This window comes from Acipenser ruthenus, chromosome 15 (assembly GCF_902713425.1).
Source record: "Acipenser ruthenus chromosome 15, fAciRut3.2 maternal haplotype, whole genome shotgun sequence".
NCBI lineage: Eukaryota > Metazoa > Chordata > Actinopteri > Acipenseriformes > Acipenseridae > Acipenser > Acipenser ruthenus.
Window position 1 is genome coordinate 25,906,511 of NC_081203.1, and position 20,788 is coordinate 25,927,298.

Sequence of the window (20,788 nt, forward strand, 5' to 3'; positions counted from 1 at the left end):
ATCTTGTCCTTACATGCACTACCAATGAAAAAACATCAGACTATACATGCCAAGGTACTGTACAGCATCTAATTTCAATGAAACTGACACAAACCTGAACTTTCAAATGGCCTGTCCATATAATTTCGAACTAATAATGAAAATAAGTCAACCGATATATTCTTTCAACACAAAGAAAAAAATTCTATCTATCTATCTATCTATATCTTGAATAGTCTCTAAAATAATATATTAAATATATAATAATATTTATTGACAATTTAGTTTTTCCGTTTCTTAAAGCCTTGCCTTTTTATTTAAAACTACATCGCCCAGAAACCATTGCAACCCACTGGAAACAACCATAATCTGAACCGCTTTACAAACCAGCATGTAAACCATATGATTACGAACTGATAGAATAGGTTGTGTGATTGAAACACGTTGCAACCATATATACAATAAATACTCTTTTAACACCACTCTCCTAAAGAATAAAGCAAATGCAGTTATATCTAAATCTTTTTTTCTCTAATCAGTGTATGCCAAAGTCGTGGAACATCGTAGGAACTTTTCTTTTTTGTGTAATTTAGCTAGTAGGGGCGCATTAGCGAGCGTACAGGAACTGGATCGATGGACGCGCGTTGTTGTAAAACTTGTTGATAGTTCTGTATGTATCGTACCAATAATACATTAATCCGATTTTCGATTACAGGAAATAAATAAACTAATTAAACGATCCAGAAGAAAATCTGGTTAGTTGCCTGCATAATAATTGTAAAGTAAGTTCGTTTGGAGAATATTGCGATTGCTAAATCGTAAACAGCATGAGTCGTTTACCTGTCATGGAAGTTCAGCAAATCATCAAAATTCAGGATTAAGATCTACCATTTTATTTTCTAATGAGACTCTGTTTTTAGTCTGACACAATTTGTTGGGAAAAATATATCTAGTAAGCCAGTATTTCTTGGTAATGTAATGCGTGACATTAAGTTATAGTAAACATACATAGACAAAAATGGGTCTGGAACGTGTTTTAAGAAGTGATTTAACTTCACTTACTACTGATCAATGTTAAGTAATTAGTATATATATATATATATATATATATATATATATATATATATATATTACAAACCAAAGGAAACGTTTGCAGGTTTATTTAACATTGGATATTAATGTTTTTTTTTTTTTTTTTTTTATCAGGGCTATATTATTTTAGCATGTATGCTGCTGACCATAACATTACAGTTTAATGGTATTTCACTTGAAGTATGTACAGATTGTTGTTTATTTTCATGTTTGAATTACCCCCCTGTATTTAGTTGATATTTTTTATATCCACGTACAGAAGTGGATACTGTAGTTGTTTGTAGTAGTAATTTATAATTTGAGCTTCTGAAGGTGGCCAGTTAGTTTTCTAGAATAATCTTTATAAACGTTTACTGGAAATGGAGATCAATTTTCTGTTTTGTTTTAACAGTAAGAGAAGGCAACATGGAGAAGACCGTACAAGTAAAGAAGTCATTTGCACCTTCTGTGTCCCAAATCAATGCAGAGTTTGTAACACAGGTATTTGTGCCATTTTTTTTTAATACAAATCTCATTTTGTTTTTCCACACAATATGTAATACAAAAAGTTGTCTAGTGTTTTGGCCCCTAGAAATCAGGGGACAATTATGTGGTCTTCCAGGCTACTTTCTGACAATAGTATAACTATTAAGTTAAGAAAATTAATTGTGTCTTTAAAATGTTTTATGAATAATTCTGAATTATGATTGATTGTTTTTTTCAGTTGGCAAATAAATATTGGGCTCCACATGTCAAGAAGAAATTGCCCTTTGACCCAAAGGTAAACTGATTCCTGCTGTACCTCACTTTGTCATTACAGTACATCATCATAATGTGTTTTCTCTGATTGTTCTTGTAAACTGAAGTTATTGTTTATGTACCCAGTTGACAATAAATATATAGTTTTGTTTGTACTTTTCTACATTCTTTTTTAATAGGTTGTGGAAGATGTGTACCAGAAGGAAATTCTGAAGTCAAAGTAAGTAAAAATAACAAAGTACTGCACCAGAACACATCAGTTATACTGTGAGAAAAATAATATACTGTTTACATGTGTAAAAACAAGTTCTTTGTGGTTTATTTCAGAAATGTTGTCCCGTAGGGTAGCTGTTTAGTTTCTCGTCTAAATGCTCCAAGTCTAGACAAGTGTGAAGAGCATTTTATGTTGAACCTGCAACAAAACACTGGAATTGATTTCTAAACATATGAACCATTCAACAACTTTTTGTTTTAGGTTTGCAATCAGGAAGATCATGCTGCTTGAGTTTAGGTGAGTTGTTCGTATTATTGAGCACTCTTTTTAGTAGAATCATGTTCTAAATTATTACCTAATAAATTCGTTTTAGACTGAGCAGGTTCATTCAGTACACATTGGCAGTCTTGTTTTTAATTACTAAATGTCTCTCTCTCCCTCCCCCATTCCTCTTGTAGCCAGTATCTGGAGAATTACCTGTGGGTGAACTATTCCCCTGAGGTATCCAGTAATGCCTATTTAATGACAATTTGCTGTATTGTAAATGAGAAGTTCAGAGAAAACGTCCCAGCATGGGAGGTAAGAAATCTGAATTATTATTTCTGTTTGGAGTGATTTAAAAACCAGGATTCATGATGTTCATAGGCACTGTAATACTGTTAAATCAAAATCTTGTAAAATCCACCACCTAATATGGTCTGTATCAGTCAGATTGTTGTTGTTGTTGTTGTTGTTGTTGTTGTTGTTGTTGTTGTTGTTATTTTTTAATAACCCTTGTCTCTCCACAGACTTTTAAGAAGAAGCCTGAACACTTCACATATTTTTTTAAATGTATCCTGGAAGCATCGCTGGCTGACGAAGATGACGAGTTGTCACTGCGAGAGCAAACTGTTCAACTGCTCTTTCTCGATCACTGCTTTAACAGCCTGGTAAATAACGTTGACTTTAAAAATACTTCCCCTGCTATCTCTGACAGGATATGGAAATCTACTTTGAGCCAAGGAAGGTTGCAAACCCCTGCCTTAACTAGTATTCTTGAGGATCCTACTTGTGAATGGTTTCTGACTAATATAAATTATCTTAAACAGTCACTTGAATTTGATTCAATGTTTAAGGTAGACTTGTTACAAGATATTATAGTACATATTTTCCAAGTAGGTCATGGTGCTTTTTCACTTGACTGACGTGTTGGGCAGCAGTAGTTTGATTTTGATAAACCTTTGTGTGTTGGTACCTGTCACAATTCCATTCAACACTGTTTACCTTCTTGATGTGGGTATTTCTTGCCAATATAATAATCTGTAATGTTGTTACTGTTCACCATGTTTCTTTTTTTGTGACAGCAGTCTATACTATTGAGTCTGGAGTTCCCTCAGATAGTGTACTTATTGTTAAAAACCAAAATAGGCATTCCATATATTATGACTTTTAATTTGTATGGAATATAATGTACATTCCATTGCTGTACATTAAAGTTAAGGGTTTTGAAATTGCCTTGACGTGTTTATTTTTTTAATGACAGGAAGTGGACTTGATCAGAGAGCAGGTACAGCAGCTCATCTCCCTTCCCATGTGGGTTTGTCTGTTACCGGTAAGTACCTGCAAACAACAACTTGGTGTTTTGTGTTAAACTTGAGTCTTTATGTCTGCTTTTGATACTTATTAATACATCCAGGTTGTGCCTGCTTGGCATATACTGTAGTATTGAAACCCATATGTTCTACACTATATATATTGTAGCGATCTCGGTGAACGCAGGCAGGCGCATCACACAGGGCGAAGCAATCCACACACAGACGGAGGGCGGGCGCGAACCCGGGACCTCCCACACTAAAGCATAGCACCGATACCGCTGTACAAGAGCCAGCTCCTTTGCAAAGAGGGTCTATCGGGCTTACGTCACCTACCAGCCCTGCTGTTGCCTTCCCCTGTGCACACTACAATATTTCGAAAAAAAAGTTTGTGTGAATTTAATCAAAACTACAAAGATGATGTTAAAATAAAATAAATCACTGTGACACCTACACACAGCCATATAAGTATAATATATATACTATACTGCCATAGTCACAATCTAAATGGACAAATGGCAACATAGTTAGTTTGAAACACAATTCAATCACTGTAGCAGCAATTAGGGTTCTGTAAAATAAAAAAATAAAAATAAAGGTTTAAGACTGTACTGTATTTCTACATTCCTCTGTTTCGAATTTACAACTTATCTAATAGGACTTTTGAAAAACTGTTTTATAAATGTGTTGCAGACACGGCTTGATCTTGAATTAAAAAAAGTACCTAAACTGCGGAAGTTTTGGAATCTGGTCAAGAAGAATTACGACAAAATGGCAAAAAAGGCAGCAGAACAGTAAGAAATTCAATATTGTTTCGATTTTTTTAAATCCTCTTCAATAAGAACATTGTATTTTTGTATTATTATATCAGACACTTTGTGACACAATTTTTATTTGTTTATATTGTTTGACTTTTTATATTATACTTCACTGCAGGGTCAAAAAGAAAGGAACAAAATCAATATCATTATTTGTTAAGATGTAGTTGACTCTGTGCCTTTTTTTCCCCAGGGCTGACAAGGAGAGAACATTTCTTTCCTTTCTTATTAGGAAATTTCTTAGAGTGCTCAAGTCAATTCCTCCATCAGGTATTTTTGGAATTATTTAGTTTTATTGTATTTACAGTAATGCATTGTGGGCCATTCACAGAGTTTATACTGGCATGGTAAAAAGAAAACAAAGCTTTGATGTTAAAGTTGAACATTTGGAAGATTTTTTAGAATTTTTCATAAAAATGTAGGTAGAACTCAATAGTGAAATTACAGCTGCAGGTTTACCAATAGTTTCTTAGTTGCTGCTTACTGTGCAGTATGCTTCAGTGCAAGAAACGGTATGTTCTTTGGTTCCTGGCAGCTGCCTTATCCATGAACAAAAGAGTCTTCCGCCCTCATTCCGAGAATACTAATTGCAGGTTTACGGCTTCTGCCAGACCCCAGAATACAAAGCTGTAGAGTGCTGGGAGCTGTCAGACTGAAACGCAGTACTTTTGTTAAGACACCCTGCTGGCTTACATCTATAATTTTTTCTGTCAGCCCCCCACTCACCACTCGCCTCATCATCTTTGAACATACTGCTCAGTCTCGGTATGTGTCAGCCTGTGAGGGGGAGAGCTGCAATCCTAAAATAATCACCATCTCCAAGCTGAGCTCAGGTTCCAACCTGATTCAGAAACCGAGAGCGTGATGCTGCAGATAGTTGGTGCTCAAGTCTTATTTTAATGTTGGCCTTTCATCTTCCTGTTTTTAAGTAATACATGCTAACCTGTATACCCTCTGAATTTTAGGTCCTGTTTCTTTGGAAAAAATCCACTACTGTGAAAGATTTATAGAGCTGATGATCGATCTGGAGGTAGGGATTGGATACATGGGTTTTATCCGTGACTTTAAACTTATAAATGTATCCAAAAAGAATAATGCAATAGAAACCAATGCATAAATGATGTCTGAAGCAAATAACAGTATTATCTTTCTTTTAATAAGTGATATGATGGGGTATAGGGTTTATTTTCCTCCTCAGTGCGTGTTTTTTTTTTTTTTTTTTTGCTGTAAATGTTACCAAATATACTTTTTCTGGTTACAGTGGGACCTGTGGAAAATGTCCCTGGTACTGCCGTAGACATGATAACACACAAAAATAAATGCAGCAAATGTTTGCCTTATTGATGCACTACCTGTTACACTGCATTCTCATAGGCTTTGCTTCCCACCCGCCGTTGGTTTAACACCGTGCTGGATGATTCTCATCTTGTGGTCCACTGTTACCTGTCCAACCTCCTTAAAAGGGAGAAAGAAGGACATCTTTTTTGCCAGGTGAGGTTCCTTTTTGAAATGTTTAGTCCATTAATCAATGCAGAATTTGTGTTCTGCAATTTGTGTCTATGTTTTTGATGTTCTTGACTTGAATATAGTAGAAATATTAATTTCAATGAAAAAAAAAGTCTGATGTTAACAGCATCACAATATTCCAATTCGGATAAATTGTTTTTCAGAAGTGTATAAACAATTAGATGGGTGTTTGCCTAACAGAAAATCTTACTATATGAGCTCACAAATGGATAGATCTGTTAATAGTCAGTGGATAGGTGTTTTAACACTGTATTATAGCAATCCACAATTCTGTATGTTCTACCACCTTTGTGAAGCCCTATGCAAATAGTTCACAAGTTCCAAGAGTCCATGGAAGCTAGCATCTAAAACCAGTTTTTGCACTGCAAGCTAGCACACATAATGAATAATAAAAATGAAAAATAAAATGGGACTGGTCAAACAATTGTGATGAGCACGTATTCCTAATAAGGTCTAAAACAGATGTCATACTTTATTACAGATTGCTATAGAACATATTGAGAATGTAGCTCTTGGTTAATCTTGAACACCGTTTATCGAATTCCGATACAAGTGCTTTACTTCATATCCTCTGTTTCCAGAATCTAGCTTATCATATTTTAAGACCTGTTTTTGCAGTGTAAAGGCTATATCTTGGGAACGATTTTGACCACATTGTATGTGGACAGGTATTACCAAAAGTTATTGAACAAACTGACCATGGTGAAGTGTCTCAAGTCACTGATTTGTGTTTCTCGTTTAATGTTTGTACCCTTTTGAAATACTCTGTTCTGTTTTGTTTGCAGCTTTTGGACATGCTTAAGTTCTACACAGGCTTTGAAATTAATGACCAGACAGGGAATGCACTGACACAGAATGAAATGACAACAATGCACTATGATCGCATTACATCTTTGCAGGTAAAACATACCTAGTAAGTCCCTAATGGTCACATATGTTTTTGTGTGACCAACAATCACGATAAGAGATGACACTGTCTATTGCATATCAGTATTTTATTTTTTCTATTATTATTATTTTCATGTAAGAGTATGGCTTTAATATGTTTTATTTAGTTTTTTTTTCTGTTTTTGAAATAGCTCTGTCCTAAAATCTCTCTTATCCACCCACACAAAACAAAACAGTGCTTACCTTCCAGAGCCCAAGCTCTGTTGATCCCATGGTATTATTTCTAATCACATTTTTAATGAAATTCAATAAAACTTGTTTGAAATTGAAGTGTAGGATTAAAGATTACACTTCTGGTATGTGCAGTTTTTTTATTTGTAATTCAGACCATGTATTTTAACCTAACCTGACCTCATTTCAAATCCTTTTTTGATTTGGTTTTAAATTTATTTTTAAATGGGAGTTGCATTGATAATGGGTACAAGCTGATACAAGACACACTTAGCACATGAACTGCAGTTTTATTTGAATTGACCTCAAAAGCTAAGAAATACACTGTTGTTGTTTTTCTTCATTTCTTAACCTAGAGTGGGCCTCACTATTTGGTGCACTGCCTGGAACCATTATTTTCTTACTTTAGGACAAACAATTCAAATAACTGGTTTTGAAGGTCATTCGTTTTAATAATCGTGTGTCTCATTCTAGATATCCAAACCTAGATCCCTTTGTAAGGAAAGTTATAAACACACACACACACACACACACACCCACCCACACACCCTTCTATGTATATTTTAGCTGAAAAATAACTCTGAATATCTGTAATATTTAATTGTCTGTCTGTCCGTCTGTCTATCTATCAAATATTTATATATTTTTTATTTTCTTTTATTTCAGAGGGCAGCATTTGCTCACTTCCAAGAACTTCATAATTTTGCTTTGTCAAATGTGGCAGCAGTGGACACTCGAGATTCCTTACTAAAATTGTTTGGACCTCTCAGGTAAATATAAAATGTTTCTTTAAAAGGGTAGTAACACAGGCCATTTGAAATCATTTAAGGGTCTTTGTTGTAAAACCACTTTAAACAGCTGTATGCCTGCAAATGTCCTAAATTTCTTTATGGGGATTCGGCATGCACTCTAGTGGTGTTTAGTTTGCTGCCAGTCTCCCAGATGTGTGCTCTGTGTACCCAGTTAGGATCTGAAATGTACCCGGAGCCTGTTTGTGTATGAGGGGAATGTGCTGTCATTGATAAGTTCATGCCAGTGCATCTGCTGACTACTTATCAGGATGATGAACTTCATGTTTGCGAGCCTGGTGTTCCTCAATCTAGACTTTAAGCAAAAACATTTTAGTCTGGTTAGGGTATGTTATAGTTAGGTCTAAATCTGCCACCAATTAGAGAAAGCTAAAAAGACTGGTGAATACCATGTTTTATTTCTTTTTAAATACATTGATAAATTGATTTTCACAATGCCTGATGCAGTATTTCTATAGAAATAGTCAGAGCATAGGACTTATAAATAATAAATACTAGTAATAATTGAGACAAGACAGGTCACTTGCATTTCAGGCTGGGGGAACTCTGTAATAAGAGAAACTGAAATTCAACCCTGAAAAAACATTTAAAAGATACACACGATTGATCCTAGATGGTGATAAAACAATCTAATCTCCTAAAATTACCAAACAACAATAACAAAAATCCTTGAATTAAGGTTGTTGAGTTATCTACTTCCAGTAAATATTAAGCATCTAGCATGCTTTGCATCCCCAAAGCCCGGTACACACTGCCCGATGTATCTCATAACACACTAGCTGATGCAAGGGAATCACATCGCATAATATTAAATATGTTTAAACTTTGTGAGCCAACTGAAATCGATTGCCGTATCCTGTAAAATCACATCGCAAACCATAATATGCTGCCCGATGTCACTGAAAAATCACGTTGCAATTCATCGGGCAGTGTGTACTGGGCTTTATGGTCAGAAAATAGTTTGCAGGTTATGCCTCACGTGAATGTGGTGGAACCAGAGGTAGGCTTGCAGATCTTACATAACTGTACATTTGACAGGGGGGTGGTTGCTGTTTCTTGATGGCAGTTCCATCTTTGATTTAAGGAATATAATGTGCATGTGTGTCCTTAATGGAAGAGCTTGTGCATGTATGTCCTGCTTGTAGTTTTTACAATGCTTTGCGTAACCTTGACAAGCCAACATCTCTTTAAGGAAAATTCAGGTCAGTCTAGCAATATAACCGATCATGACAGATATCAATTGAAGAGATTCAAAAATAGGCCCGCCACAGCACCAAAGATTAACAAGACCTGAAATAATGGAACTGTTTGTCATGATGAGCAAGTCTTTTATATTACGGTTGGATGACAGAGTCACTACCATAATGCAGGGGTTCCCAGACTCAAGGCCCCCCATGACATTGGCCAGCCTTACTGAGGACCCCCACTCAATTTTGATTTTGATACCTTTCAAGATAGAGGTTGTTCGTTTGTACCAGTAAACGTACTACTGCTTTCGTTCTGTTCTGTTCAGTGTCATTTCTTGGACGTTTGAGAAACTGCTCTATAATAACTGTACCTGGTTGTACTGCGCCTGACTGCAAATGCAACATAAGCCTGCTTGTAAAGGTATGCGGGAGCGCCATGGTTTCATTGATTTATTTCGGGGAAGAAAATATATTGAACATAAATTGGCAGAAAAAAAGTGTGTGAGCTTCTGACCCCCTGAAACCATCTCGAACCCCCATTCAGTTAGGAAACCTCTGCCATAATGCAGATGCAAAATATAGCTAGAAGGTATCTTTCAGTCAATCGCACTCAAATTCAAAGATCCGGGATTCATTTTACCAACATAAGTTAGATTTTGAAAATAAACCACTGTTAGTAAACCACTCCCTTTTATATCTGCAGTCCCAACACACTCCACCAGGTGGCATCATATCTCTGTCTCTTGCCAGCTCTGCCTGAAGGAGAAGAGACAGCCTATGAGAAGGAGATGCTCTTGGAACTGTTGGTAAGTGAAATTCAAGGCTTTAGAGGAATTATCTGGAAATAAAATGAGAGACCTGGTGTATGCTGCTGCAGCAGAATGAAAGCCAGCAATTTGTTTCTTTTTTTTAATTGTCCATCGTTGTCACAGACAAGTCTGTGTTAGCCTTAATACAGTCAAAATGTAAACCACAGTACTAAAAAGACAAATGTTGTTAGAAGTGTTTCGTGTCATAATTCATAATAACATAATGGATTTATTGGCTTTTAAAAAAAAAAAAAAAAGATTATCTAGAATTGAATAGATTATAATTAACCAATGCCACTGTCTGAGTTCATTTATTGCTGAAGGTTACAAAGCATTATTAAAAAAAATAACCTTGGAAATGATCTCGATTTGTACATAAAGCAAAGACAGTCAGCTGTGTGTAAATCTCACTGTGATAATTTCCAAAGCTGTGCTTGGGTTAATGTAGGGATTTTGTTGGGGATTAATTTTTCCGCTTATGAAAATCACAGTAGATGAAATGGTGTTTCTCTAATCAAGTATTTAATGTTTCAGATTCCAATTAAAATAACAGAGCAGCCTGAAAGAAAGTAGAGCACTTGAATTGACTGCATATGTGTCACTTTTGTTAGTAGATAATGTAACAAGGAGTTAAGAGTAGCTTTTTCCAAGCCTATTTTGGAAGGTATTAAGCGATCAACCTCAACAGGATTTACAAATGTCTTTTAAATTGAGTCACAAGGAGCAAAACAATCCTGTAAGTAAGCAATTCAATCAAAGATAACTTAGCAAGAGACCTGGACAAGTTGCTTGTTTGCTGTGTTGTCGTCTTAATGCACCTTCTTATACGCTTTAATTGAATATGCACGAAAGTGAATGTGTGTGTGTTTTTTTTTTTTAAATATCATATTGAAATGATCTGGGGGAGTAGTTACAACAAAATAAAACTATCTGTGTTACGTTTTTGGTACTTTCCAGGTGTCCCGTCATGAGCGGAGAATATCCCAAATTGAACAACTTAACCAAATGCCCCTTTATCCCACGGAGAAGATTATCTGGGATGAAAACATTGTTCCTACAGAATATTACTCTGGGGAAGGTATGGAAGAATAGATCATGCAAAATTATATTAACTGTCCTGATAGATATTAGAAAGTATGCATTTCAAAAGCTTTGTTTTTATTTTTTAGGGACTTATCACTTAGCCGTCTGTCCTCTATCTTTCTTTTTTCTTATAGGGACTTGTTTTTGCAACATAAAAGAAATCATTTGCCTTTTTCTGTAGTAACAGTAATACAGTGCTCCCTCAAAAGGTGTTAAAAGGTGGTATGGCTCCTGATTTTGCCACATCCACTTGAGGGGGTAGTATGATCTGAAGCACACTGAAACATAATCCAGTAGCATAGTTATTGCTTGTGCACAAGCAAGGTAAACAACAAAAACATCAAAGAAACCATGGCGTGTGTGTGTGTGTGTGTGTGTGTGTGTTTTGTTTTAAGGTAAATCAACCAGGTGACTTTTTTCCTGTTTCAGGCTGTTTGGCTCTACCAAAACTGAATCTACAGTTCCTGACTCTTCATGACTATCTTCTGAGGAACTTCAACCTTTTCCGACTGGAGTCAACCTATGAAATCAGACAAGACATTGAAGATGTGGTCAGCCGGATGAAGCCATGGTAAGTGATAACCTCAAGACCTTAGAATATGTATAAATCTGGCCATGAAGACTGGTCCTTCATTGTCCCATAAAGAACAACACTTCATAGTAAACATTAATATTTAGTAGTGGTGGAAAGTAGAAAGAAATTAACTATTCTCAGCACTTGTACTTACTGGATTTTAAGCAGATCATCTAAGGGCATGTAGTGGATATTGCTGGTTTGGAACAGCCTCCAGAACTAAGTAAGTGAATTCTAAAAGGCTACTGGGAGTTACATTTTGTTCTATATCAACAGGCAGTCAGAATACGGAGGGGTCGTATTTGGTGGCTGGGCAAGGATGGCACAGACAATCCTCGCCTTTTCCATCGTTGAGGTGGCAAAACCCAATATTGGAGAGAACTGGCCAGCTAGAGTGCGATCCGATGTTACCATCAACCTGAATGTCAGGGACCAGATAAAGAGCGAATGGGAAGGTAATTGTTTATAATGGTTATAAAAACGCCACCAAACGTCTGCTGTTTATTACAGTACATGTTTTAATTAATGGCATGCAACCTTAGTAATTCTAGCATTCAGTTATTTCATTCCTTGTCCTTTCTACAATACATCTGATTTGTAGCATATTCATTCCTCCTGGCAAACAGCGGGATTGGTGTCACCACATGCTCCCTCCTGGTCATTGCTTAACGTTGCCTTCTGATGCTGTGAAGCCAGGCATGTTTTTGAGAATACAGTCAATTCTCATTAAAATGTGGACCCGGCCAAATTTAGCAGTCCGTTCTTGTAAGTTACTACTTACAATATGAATTCACTTAACATGAAACTCCTGTTTGTTAATTATTTTGGAGGTGCACCAGGGTAGAAAAAATTGAATTAAACAAAGTGCCCTAGTTTGAACAGCTGAGTGTAAAAGATATTGGGAAATGTATTAACTTGCATCTAGATTAGCACCTCTACTGTATTTTAGTGCTGTTTTCGGACTACTGATCCTATAATGCATTTCGAGTTGCCATAGTGCTCATGTATCAATGCCATTTCCATGAAGCAGCGCAAAAAATGTGCACTATCCTTGCAGACAAAAGGTGTTGAAATCAGTGGATAATGCACCACTGTACAAGAAAAAGAAAGATGTTGCTGCAGATGTCATTACCGCAAACACTTTGTCAACCATTCTGATAAACCTATGAACATCAAACTGGATGCAAGTCGTCATTTGATGTTCACTTCAAAAGTTCACTCACAACTGTATTTTCAGTCAAATGCACTGTGCTTTTAAATGTATAATACTTTTAATTGTACTGTAATTGATCTTTGATTTCAGTGTTATTATGTTTAATATAATGTACATTTGACATTTTTAATACATTTGGTTTTGTTACTTATAACACGCTATTTGTGGCTTACAGGCCTCCGTAAACATGACGTGTGCTTCCTGATTACGGTTCGTCCAACCAAGCCTTACGGGACCCGGTTTGACCGCAGGGAGCCCTTTGCAGAGCAGACTGGCCTAGTGTACGTGCGAGGGTGTGAGATTCAGGGCATGCTGGATGAGAAAGGAAGAGTAATTGAAGAAGGTAAGTGGTCTGTAACAATGTTTCTACTGTTTAAAAGCAATATTAGGAGGTGCTGAAGGTCCTCTTAGTGGGCTCCATTTACAAAGCTTTGACAAGGTGTTTTTTTAAGTCAATTTTAATGTAACTGTTTTAATGCATTTAAAAATAAATAAGTACACTATATGTTCTTGCTTGTTTATCTGGTTTGGACATACATAAATCTGAGGCATTCATATTTCCTACCCTTTTTATATGTTAAACACTTACTGTGTTTGTATTAAATTTTAGTCTTGGTTATTAACAGATAAACACAAGTATTTCATATGTAGACTGGTAGTGTCAAATAATTTTGCACGCCCAATTTTTCAGTTTTTTATTTGTTAAAAAAGTTTGAAATATCCAATAAATTTCGTTCCACTTCATGATTGTGTCCCACTTGTTGTTGATTCTTCACAAAAAATTACAGTTTCATATCTTTATGTTTGAAGCCTGAAATGTGGCAAAAGGTCGCAAAGTTCAAGGGGGCCGAATACTTTCGCAAGGCACTGTATATTTTCTATTGAGACATTTATTGTATGTTGCCAACTTTTTGATCTTTGCTGTACTATCTTTGTGGCCGTTGGTAAGTGAGAGCTGTGGAATGGGCCAAGACACTTGGGCTGACAATGAGTGCCTTTAACATCTAAAATTAGACTGCTCTTGAGTCACAGTTCTCTGATCTAAAAGACACCTACACAGTTGCAGTAGTTGACTGAGTATAGGCGTCTCACTAGGCGTTGTTCCCTGGTTAAGTATTTACTTAAAGAAATACAAATTAGAAACTGTCACTTTCTGACCTAGAGGCATAAAATCACATTTTCTTTGTACAATGTAGAGTGCTTTGAATATGTTGGAGCTTGACTGGTGTATTTAATAGTGGAAGCCAAACTCAACACTTGAGTTGTATTTTTCAAATTATTATAAGACTGCTTCCTTACCAAGTAAGATTCAGCCTGCTTCTAGATTTCAAATAAATGTATAACATGTCTTTATGCATTTCTTGTAAGTTATCTGTATGACAAACCATTTTATATAAATCTATTCTGCATAAAGGTCCTGAGCCTAAACCAAAACTTAAAGGTGATTCAAGAACATTCAGGGTCTGGCTGGACCCAAACCAGTATCAACAGGATATGACAAACACTATCCAGAATGGGGCAGAGGATGTCTATGAGACCTTCAATATCATCATGAGGAGAAAACCTAAAGAGAACAACTTCAAGGTTAGTTCTGTTGAACCTGTAACCCTAGGCCTGGAGTGTTCCAAGAGCGGTGGATGATCAATCATTCTGGTTTTCAATCAACGCCATCTTCTAGGATTGCTCAATGTGTTGCATGCCAAGAAGCCTTGGTATGGGTATTAATCTTTCTCTTGGAGATCTCAGCCAAAGTATAGAGTAGGACCTTGACCTTGAAGTGGCTGCGTACCAGAAGCATTTCTATGGTCTACTTATATGACAGGGTAGCATGTTACATGTTTAACTCCTAACTTGCTGGACAGTTTCCTTAAACCATTTTCTTGAGCAGTGTCATTGAATGATATGTAATCTAATCTCCTGCATATTTAGGAAACGATAAACAGGATTCTTTGGAAGCCATAAAATATGTTGATTTACTGCTGGCCATTCCATTGAGTTTATATATTATGTAATATGGTCTGTGCTTAAATGGATTCTAAACATGTTTGTGGCATTTTTAGCTTGATTGTGAAATGAATTGCCTAAGCGATAACAGCTTAGTTATTATGGCTGTCTGTTTGATTTTCGGTTGCTGTGAACTATGGAATTTTGCTAACACTTGATCTAATTATGTATGATGCGGTTTGTGAAATGCAGGCTACATTGGTGAATGATTCATCGTTATTTAACACCAGTTCCATTGCTTTGAAAATTGAAGTATACAGTATTATCTAGATTGAAACAAGAATTCCTAATGTTTTTAACACTGCAGTTGCTTCTGTTCTTTCATTTTGCTTTGTTTCTCTACAGCACTGTTCCTCCTAATTGTCAAGCTCATTTAACACCAGTAGAGTGTTTCTCATTAACACCAGTAGCTCTTTAGGGCAGGGGAACTGCTGCTTCAGCATTCAGATACAAAAGTCTGATCACAAATAAGTCTGTGGGGTCTAAATATAACTTGGAAAACATTGTTGATCTTTATCAGATCAGACATCAGAATCTTTCTCTGAAAAGACTGTTTTCAAAGTTGACTACATACTATCCAGATTGATATTTAAGTTACTAATTGAGCATGTGGGTATCCTGTTGTGGCATCTTGCTTACCTCACTAGCATATCAACATTTCTCATTATGTGTAAATATTTCACTAAATTTAAAATAAATGACCAAAAACATATTAGGGATGTTTTTGGTCAGGTGTTTATTGTTGTTGTTTAATTCCTTTGTGATGTTGAACTACAGGCAGTTTTGGAGACTATCCGAAATCTGATGAACACTGACTGTGTGGTTCCTGACTGGCTGCATGACATCATCCTGGGATATGGGGACCAGGGCAGTGCACATTACTCCAAAATGCCTAATCAGATCTCTCTGTTGGATTTCAATGACACCTTCCTCTCCATCAATCACCTAAAGGCCTGCTTTCCTGGTTATAAAGTTAAAGTCACTGAAGAAAATCCGTCTCTACAGAAACCTCCATTCAGGTATTAATAATGACTGTGTGTTGTGATTTTCAGTTTTATCCTCCATCCGTTTACACCCATTTTGGAGGGAGGTGGTACAGAAATATTTTTTTTGTTTGTTTGTTTTTTATTAAGTAATTAAAGTAAACATTTAAAATCCATAGAGAAACACTTTACATTTTTTCATTGTTGCTCAGCTGTAAAAAGTAAAATACATGTCTGTCTTGTTGGTTTTGTATAGGATCAAGTTCCCTGTGACAAGTGGCAAGGGAAAGAAAAGGAAAGCACAAGAGGAGGGGGATGAGGAGAAAGAGGAAGATTGTACTTTAATAGTTGAACCGCATGTCATTCCAAACAGAGGACCTTACCCATACAACCAGCCCAAACGGTAAGGAAACATAATAGAGAAAAGTGTAAAGTATTGCATGCGGCCAATAAAAATGTGCATTATAAATATCATATGGGAGATAGTGAAATTGAAGAAGGGAACTATGAAAAAGACCTAGGAGTTTATGTTGACTCAGAAATGTCTTCATCTAGACAATGTGGGGAAGCTATAATAAAGGCTAACAAGATGCTTGGATATATTGTGAGAAGTGTTGAATTTAAATCAAGGGAAGTAATGTTAAAACTCTACAATGCATTAGTAAGACCTCACCTAGAATATTGTGTTCAGTTCTGGTCACCTCGTTACAAAAAGGATATTGCTGCTCTAGAAAGAGTGCAAAGAAGAGCGACCAGAATTATCCCGGGTTTAAAAGGCATGTCGTATGCAGACAGGCTAAAAGAATTGAATCTATTCAGTCTTGAACAAAGAAGACTACGCGGCGATCTGATTCAAACATTCAAAATCCTAAAAGGTATAGACAATGTCAACCCGGGGGACTTCTTTGACTTGAAAAAAGAAAAAAGGACCAGGGGTCATAAATGGAGATTAGATAAAGGGGCATTCAGAACAGAAAATAGGAGGCACTTTTTTACACAGAGAATTGTGAGGGTCTGGAACCAACTCCCCAGTAATGTTGTTGAAGCTGACACCCTGGGATCCTTCAAGAAGCTGCTTGATGAGATTCTGGGATCAATAAGCTACTAACAACCAAACGAGCAAGATGGGCTGAATGGCCTCCTCTCGTTTGTAAACTTTCTTATGTTCTTATGTTCTTATGCATATACAGGGTTTTTTTAAATGCCTAAGCAGATTTTTCTACTAGCCAATAATGCAAATATATTTAAATATCACCTTTGTTTCTCATTGGGAAAACTGTTTTTTGTTTTTTTAATATATAAACATCGCTAGTTATCGTAAATGTAAGGTGAGTGTGTTGTAAAACTTACACGCTGTATAATGTATGCAACTATTAAAGAAATATATTTAAAAATTAGTTCACCAGCTATTACAAACCTTTGAAAAGTAGTTCTACTTTTAGACGTCAGTATATACCCATTTTACATGCATAATCTTAAGTATATTAGGCTGTTTAGTTTATCAAATACATCCCTGTTGTTGTTAAGCTTTATCCAAGGCGACTTATAGAGACTAGGGTGTGTGAACTAATTATCAGCTGCTGAGTCACTTACAATTACATCTCACCCGAAAGACAGAGCACAAGGAGGTTAAGTGACTTGCTCAGGGTCACACAATGAGTTAGTGGCTGAGCCGGGATTTGAACCGGGGACCTCCTGGTTACAAGCCCTTTTCTTTTTGGACCCCACAGCCTCCTAATTGTTGTGTTGTGACCTCTATTATGGCATGGCATGGCATGGTTTAGTTTTAGGGAAAAAAAAAAAAAATTACAGGATTCAGATGTGGTAGTAATAAAATGAAACAAAAGCATTTTGATATGGTAGTGTTTCCATAATAGCAACATAAAAGCTATTTCCCTGGAATTTATAAAGCTAATCAAGTCTACAAAGGGTTAACGGGCTGCTGTATAAACCCAGGGTACTACTATTTTTAAAAATTGCTTGCCACTTGTATTTGTATGTATGAATATTTGTTTATTTATTGTTACAGCAATACAATTCAGTTCACACCTACACAAATAGAGGCTATACGTGCAGGCATGCAGCCAGGACTAACCATGGTAAGAATACATTTTGAGATTACCCTTTGTGTAGTTTTCAACTGGATTTAAATTACATCTCTGAAAAGGATTTTTTTTTTTTTTTTTTTTTAATTGGTTGCTATTAAAAATGATGCATGTATTAGATTACCAGTTTAAACTGTACTGACATTCACAATATATATCATATCTTAACAGGTAAAGTCCCCAATGGCAGGTATTGCTTTGTGTTCTATTATGGTAAATAATTCAGATTGTTGCTGATATGGGGGAAATCTCTTTGATATTGGAAAAGATGGTTGTGTACTTACAGCTGTTACATTCCAAAAGCAGCTATAGCTAGAACATGAAAAAAGAAACGTGAATTTCATTCGAGTCTCAGAAACGCTGTTCCTCCTAATTGTCAAGCTGAGCGTCTCATTTAACACAGATAGCTCTCAAGGGCAGAGGAACTGCTGCTGCAGCCTCTACTGTAGATACAAAAACCTGATTTACAAAAAAAGGATGTGTCTTCTAAATATAACTTGGACAGGATTGTTGATCTTTATCAGATCAGACACCAGTGTCTTTCACTGAACAGTCTGTTTTCAATGATGACTACCCACTGTTCAAACCAATATTTTTGGTTTAACAAAAAAAAAAACTCTTAACCCTTTGCGGTCTATTTATTCAGCGCGTCAGGTCTAATTCATTTTCACACGCGCAGTTTATTTTAAACACGCTTTTTAAAAGTATTTTTTTTCACAGTAAAACAGGTTTAAAAGGCACTGCATATCAACAGGACACTCAATACTGCATCTCCAGCCCCGCCCCACCACTTGTTCTCTGTTTTTTTCACGTACCTCTTGATAGTAGTGCATACCGATAAATCATCTCCTGATCACTCGTTTTATCACCAAACTCCTCAGTAATGCGATCCAAGTCATTATTTTATTACTATAACATCTATAAAAGCTCTGCAAATGTCTGTGATATTCTTTGGGCGCTGGATGCAGAAGCAGCTATCTTGTTTGTTTATGTCTGTGTTATCTATGTGATGCCGGGGCTATCTGTATTCATGAGATACGCCCCTTTTTTTCTGCTTCTCTTGGCTCCTATCGATCTCACTAGGCCATTGAATGGTTTTCTTGGCTTTTTCCAGAGGAAAAACGACTAGAGACCTGTTTTTTGCGTCTTTTTGATGATTTCGGACAGGGTCCGACATTTGACTGGAAAGGGAAAATTGCAATGTCGGACCAGGTCTGACATAGGACCGCAAAGGGTTAAACCTATAATACTACCCAATAACCCAAAGATATTTTTTTTTTCCTTAAACAATAGTGAAGTATATGAAACTGTTCTAAACTTGTGTCTCTTAAGTTTAGCTTTAAAATAAATTATCTGTGAGCTGCAAAGCCACATGACATTGACTCCAAGGCTTATTTCTTTTACTTCGAGATCCCACTATGTGGTGTTAAGATCAAGCTCATGGTAATGATTCACAGTTAGTTTACTCATTCTTAAACTGCCAGAGATGTCTGGAGGATGTGTTTGGGTGACAGCTCATGACTTGTAAACTCAAAGTATGTTGCACCTCCAAGTCAATGATGTAATGGTAGCCGTAGTAGCAGCAGTGCTTATTTAAAAACGAGTTCACCAGCTGTTAAGAATCTTTTAAAAAGTAGTTGTTCTTTTAGATGTTACATGCATAATCTTAAGTATATCCGGCTGTTTTGTTTGTCATATAGAGTGCATTGGAATTACCTAACATGCTTTTTGATTTGTGTAGGTTGTAGGACCTCCAGGTACAGGAAAAACTGATGTGGCTGTGCAGATCATTTCTAATCTCTATCACAATTTCCCAGAGCAAAGAACTCTAATAGTAACACATTCTAACCAAGTAAGTACAAAGAAAATAACTCAAATTTATGAACCACAATCAACAGCCCTTTATGTGTTTTTTTTGTTGAAACATTGACTGAAACATTCCAAGGTTTGCAAAAGCTTATTAAACTAAGAACATCCAATAGTTTACAGTTATGTAGTGGTGTTTATGATAATTATTAGTTTGTTTTATTTAAATTTGACATAACTGTTTAATGGTAATGTAAAAATCCAAATGGTTTCAAATAAACACCAACAGCAAACTGTTTATTAAAGAAAAGTTTAAAAAGAAAAGTATTTTTAATGGGGGTCAGATGAGAGGTAAGGGTTTCATAAACTCGTACAGTAGCTTTTGTTTTTTGGTTCAGTTTAAGTGCTACAGAGAATTACATTCTGTTTATCTGGGCTTATTCTATCCTTCTGATATTTACCCAGAAAACTGGAATTCATTATTATTTTGTAATATACACTGATACATTCCCTGGATATTTTAAACAAAAAAAGGGCCTTAATTCATATATTCAGGGCATGTTTCTGAAGTTGTTTAATTAACCGTTACATTCGTAAAATGCAAACCTGTGTTGAACTCTGTCCGATTTTTGGTCAGATGGCACACCTTGTATTTACATTTCGTTCTGTGTGTAGTTTTTTTTTGTTTGGAAATAGTCTAATCTAATTTGGGAATGCCCTGTCCTCTTTGCTTTCTTTTCAAATGACTTGCCAAACTAGGCTCCTGTCCCAGAAGCTGTAAATCTTTTTTTTTTTCTCTCATCACTTCTAAAAAGTACCTTTCCCCCTGTCCCTGTCAATCTCTGTAGGCTCTGAACCAGCTGTTTGAGAAGATCATGGCTCTGGACATAGACGAGCGTCACCTCCTGCGTATGGGTCACGGGGAGGAGGAGCTGGAAACAGAGAAGGATTTCAGCAGGTGAGCAGGGCAGGTGGCAGGGCTTAACACTAAACTACCACTCTGGAATAACAGCAGCTTTATGGGTAACTTCTGCAGTCTGGAATGTGGCATGAAGATGACAGAAACAGTTGGGTTCTGGCTAATGTGCTTTACTCTTTAACCTGTCAGAAACTGTGCGGTGGATTATTCCCAGCGAGATCACAGATTTGCAAGTGGT

At 36.3% G+C, this 20,788-nt stretch overlaps 1 protein-coding gene across 4 annotated transcripts in view; it reads left to right on the plus strand.

The window, feature by feature from the left end:
* The first annotated feature begins 400 nt into the window (after positions 1-400).
* The window catches only part of LOC117973890 (RNA helicase aquarius-like), a 42,091-nt gene continuing 21,703 nt past the window's right edge, over positions 401-20,788 (plus strand). Inside the window, exons 1-25 of one of the 4 annotated variants that reach the window (XM_058987625.1) lie at positions 401-761; positions 1,463-1,551; positions 1,775-1,831; positions 1,989-2,029; positions 2,285-2,320; positions 2,482-2,602; positions 2,812-2,952; positions 3,546-3,614; positions 4,288-4,388; positions 4,606-4,682; positions 5,378-5,442; positions 5,787-5,903; positions 6,725-6,838; positions 7,725-7,828; positions 9,758-9,860; positions 10,821-10,941; positions 11,376-11,517; positions 11,797-11,975; positions 12,909-13,076; positions 14,148-14,317; positions 15,515-15,756; positions 15,977-16,123; positions 17,750-17,819; positions 19,567-19,677; positions 20,480-20,589. In XM_058987625.1, the coding sequence (XP_058843608.1) occupies positions 1,477-1,551; positions 1,775-1,831; positions 1,989-2,029; positions 2,285-2,320; positions 2,482-2,602; positions 2,812-2,952; positions 3,546-3,614; positions 4,288-4,388; positions 4,606-4,682; positions 5,378-5,442; positions 5,787-5,903; positions 6,725-6,838; positions 7,725-7,828; positions 9,758-9,860; positions 10,821-10,941; positions 11,376-11,517; positions 11,797-11,975; positions 12,909-13,076; positions 14,148-14,317; positions 15,515-15,756; positions 15,977-16,123; positions 17,750-17,819; positions 19,567-19,677; positions 20,480-20,589 (2,681 nt within the window). In that variant the 5' untranslated portion in view covers positions 401-761; positions 1,463-1,476. Of the gene's footprint in view, positions 762-835; positions 932-1,462; positions 1,552-1,774; positions 1,832-1,988; positions 2,030-2,284; positions 2,321-2,481; positions 2,603-2,811; positions 2,953-3,545; positions 3,615-4,287; positions 4,389-4,605; positions 4,683-5,377; positions 5,443-5,786; positions 5,904-6,724; positions 6,839-7,724; positions 7,829-9,757; positions 9,861-10,820; positions 10,942-11,375; positions 11,518-11,796; positions 11,976-12,908; positions 13,077-14,147; positions 14,318-15,514; positions 15,757-15,976; positions 16,124-17,749; positions 17,820-19,566; positions 19,678-20,479; positions 20,590-20,788 lie in introns of those variants that run through there. The other 3 variants (XM_058987626.1, XM_058987627.1, XM_058987628.1) reach the window with 3 other exon arrangements.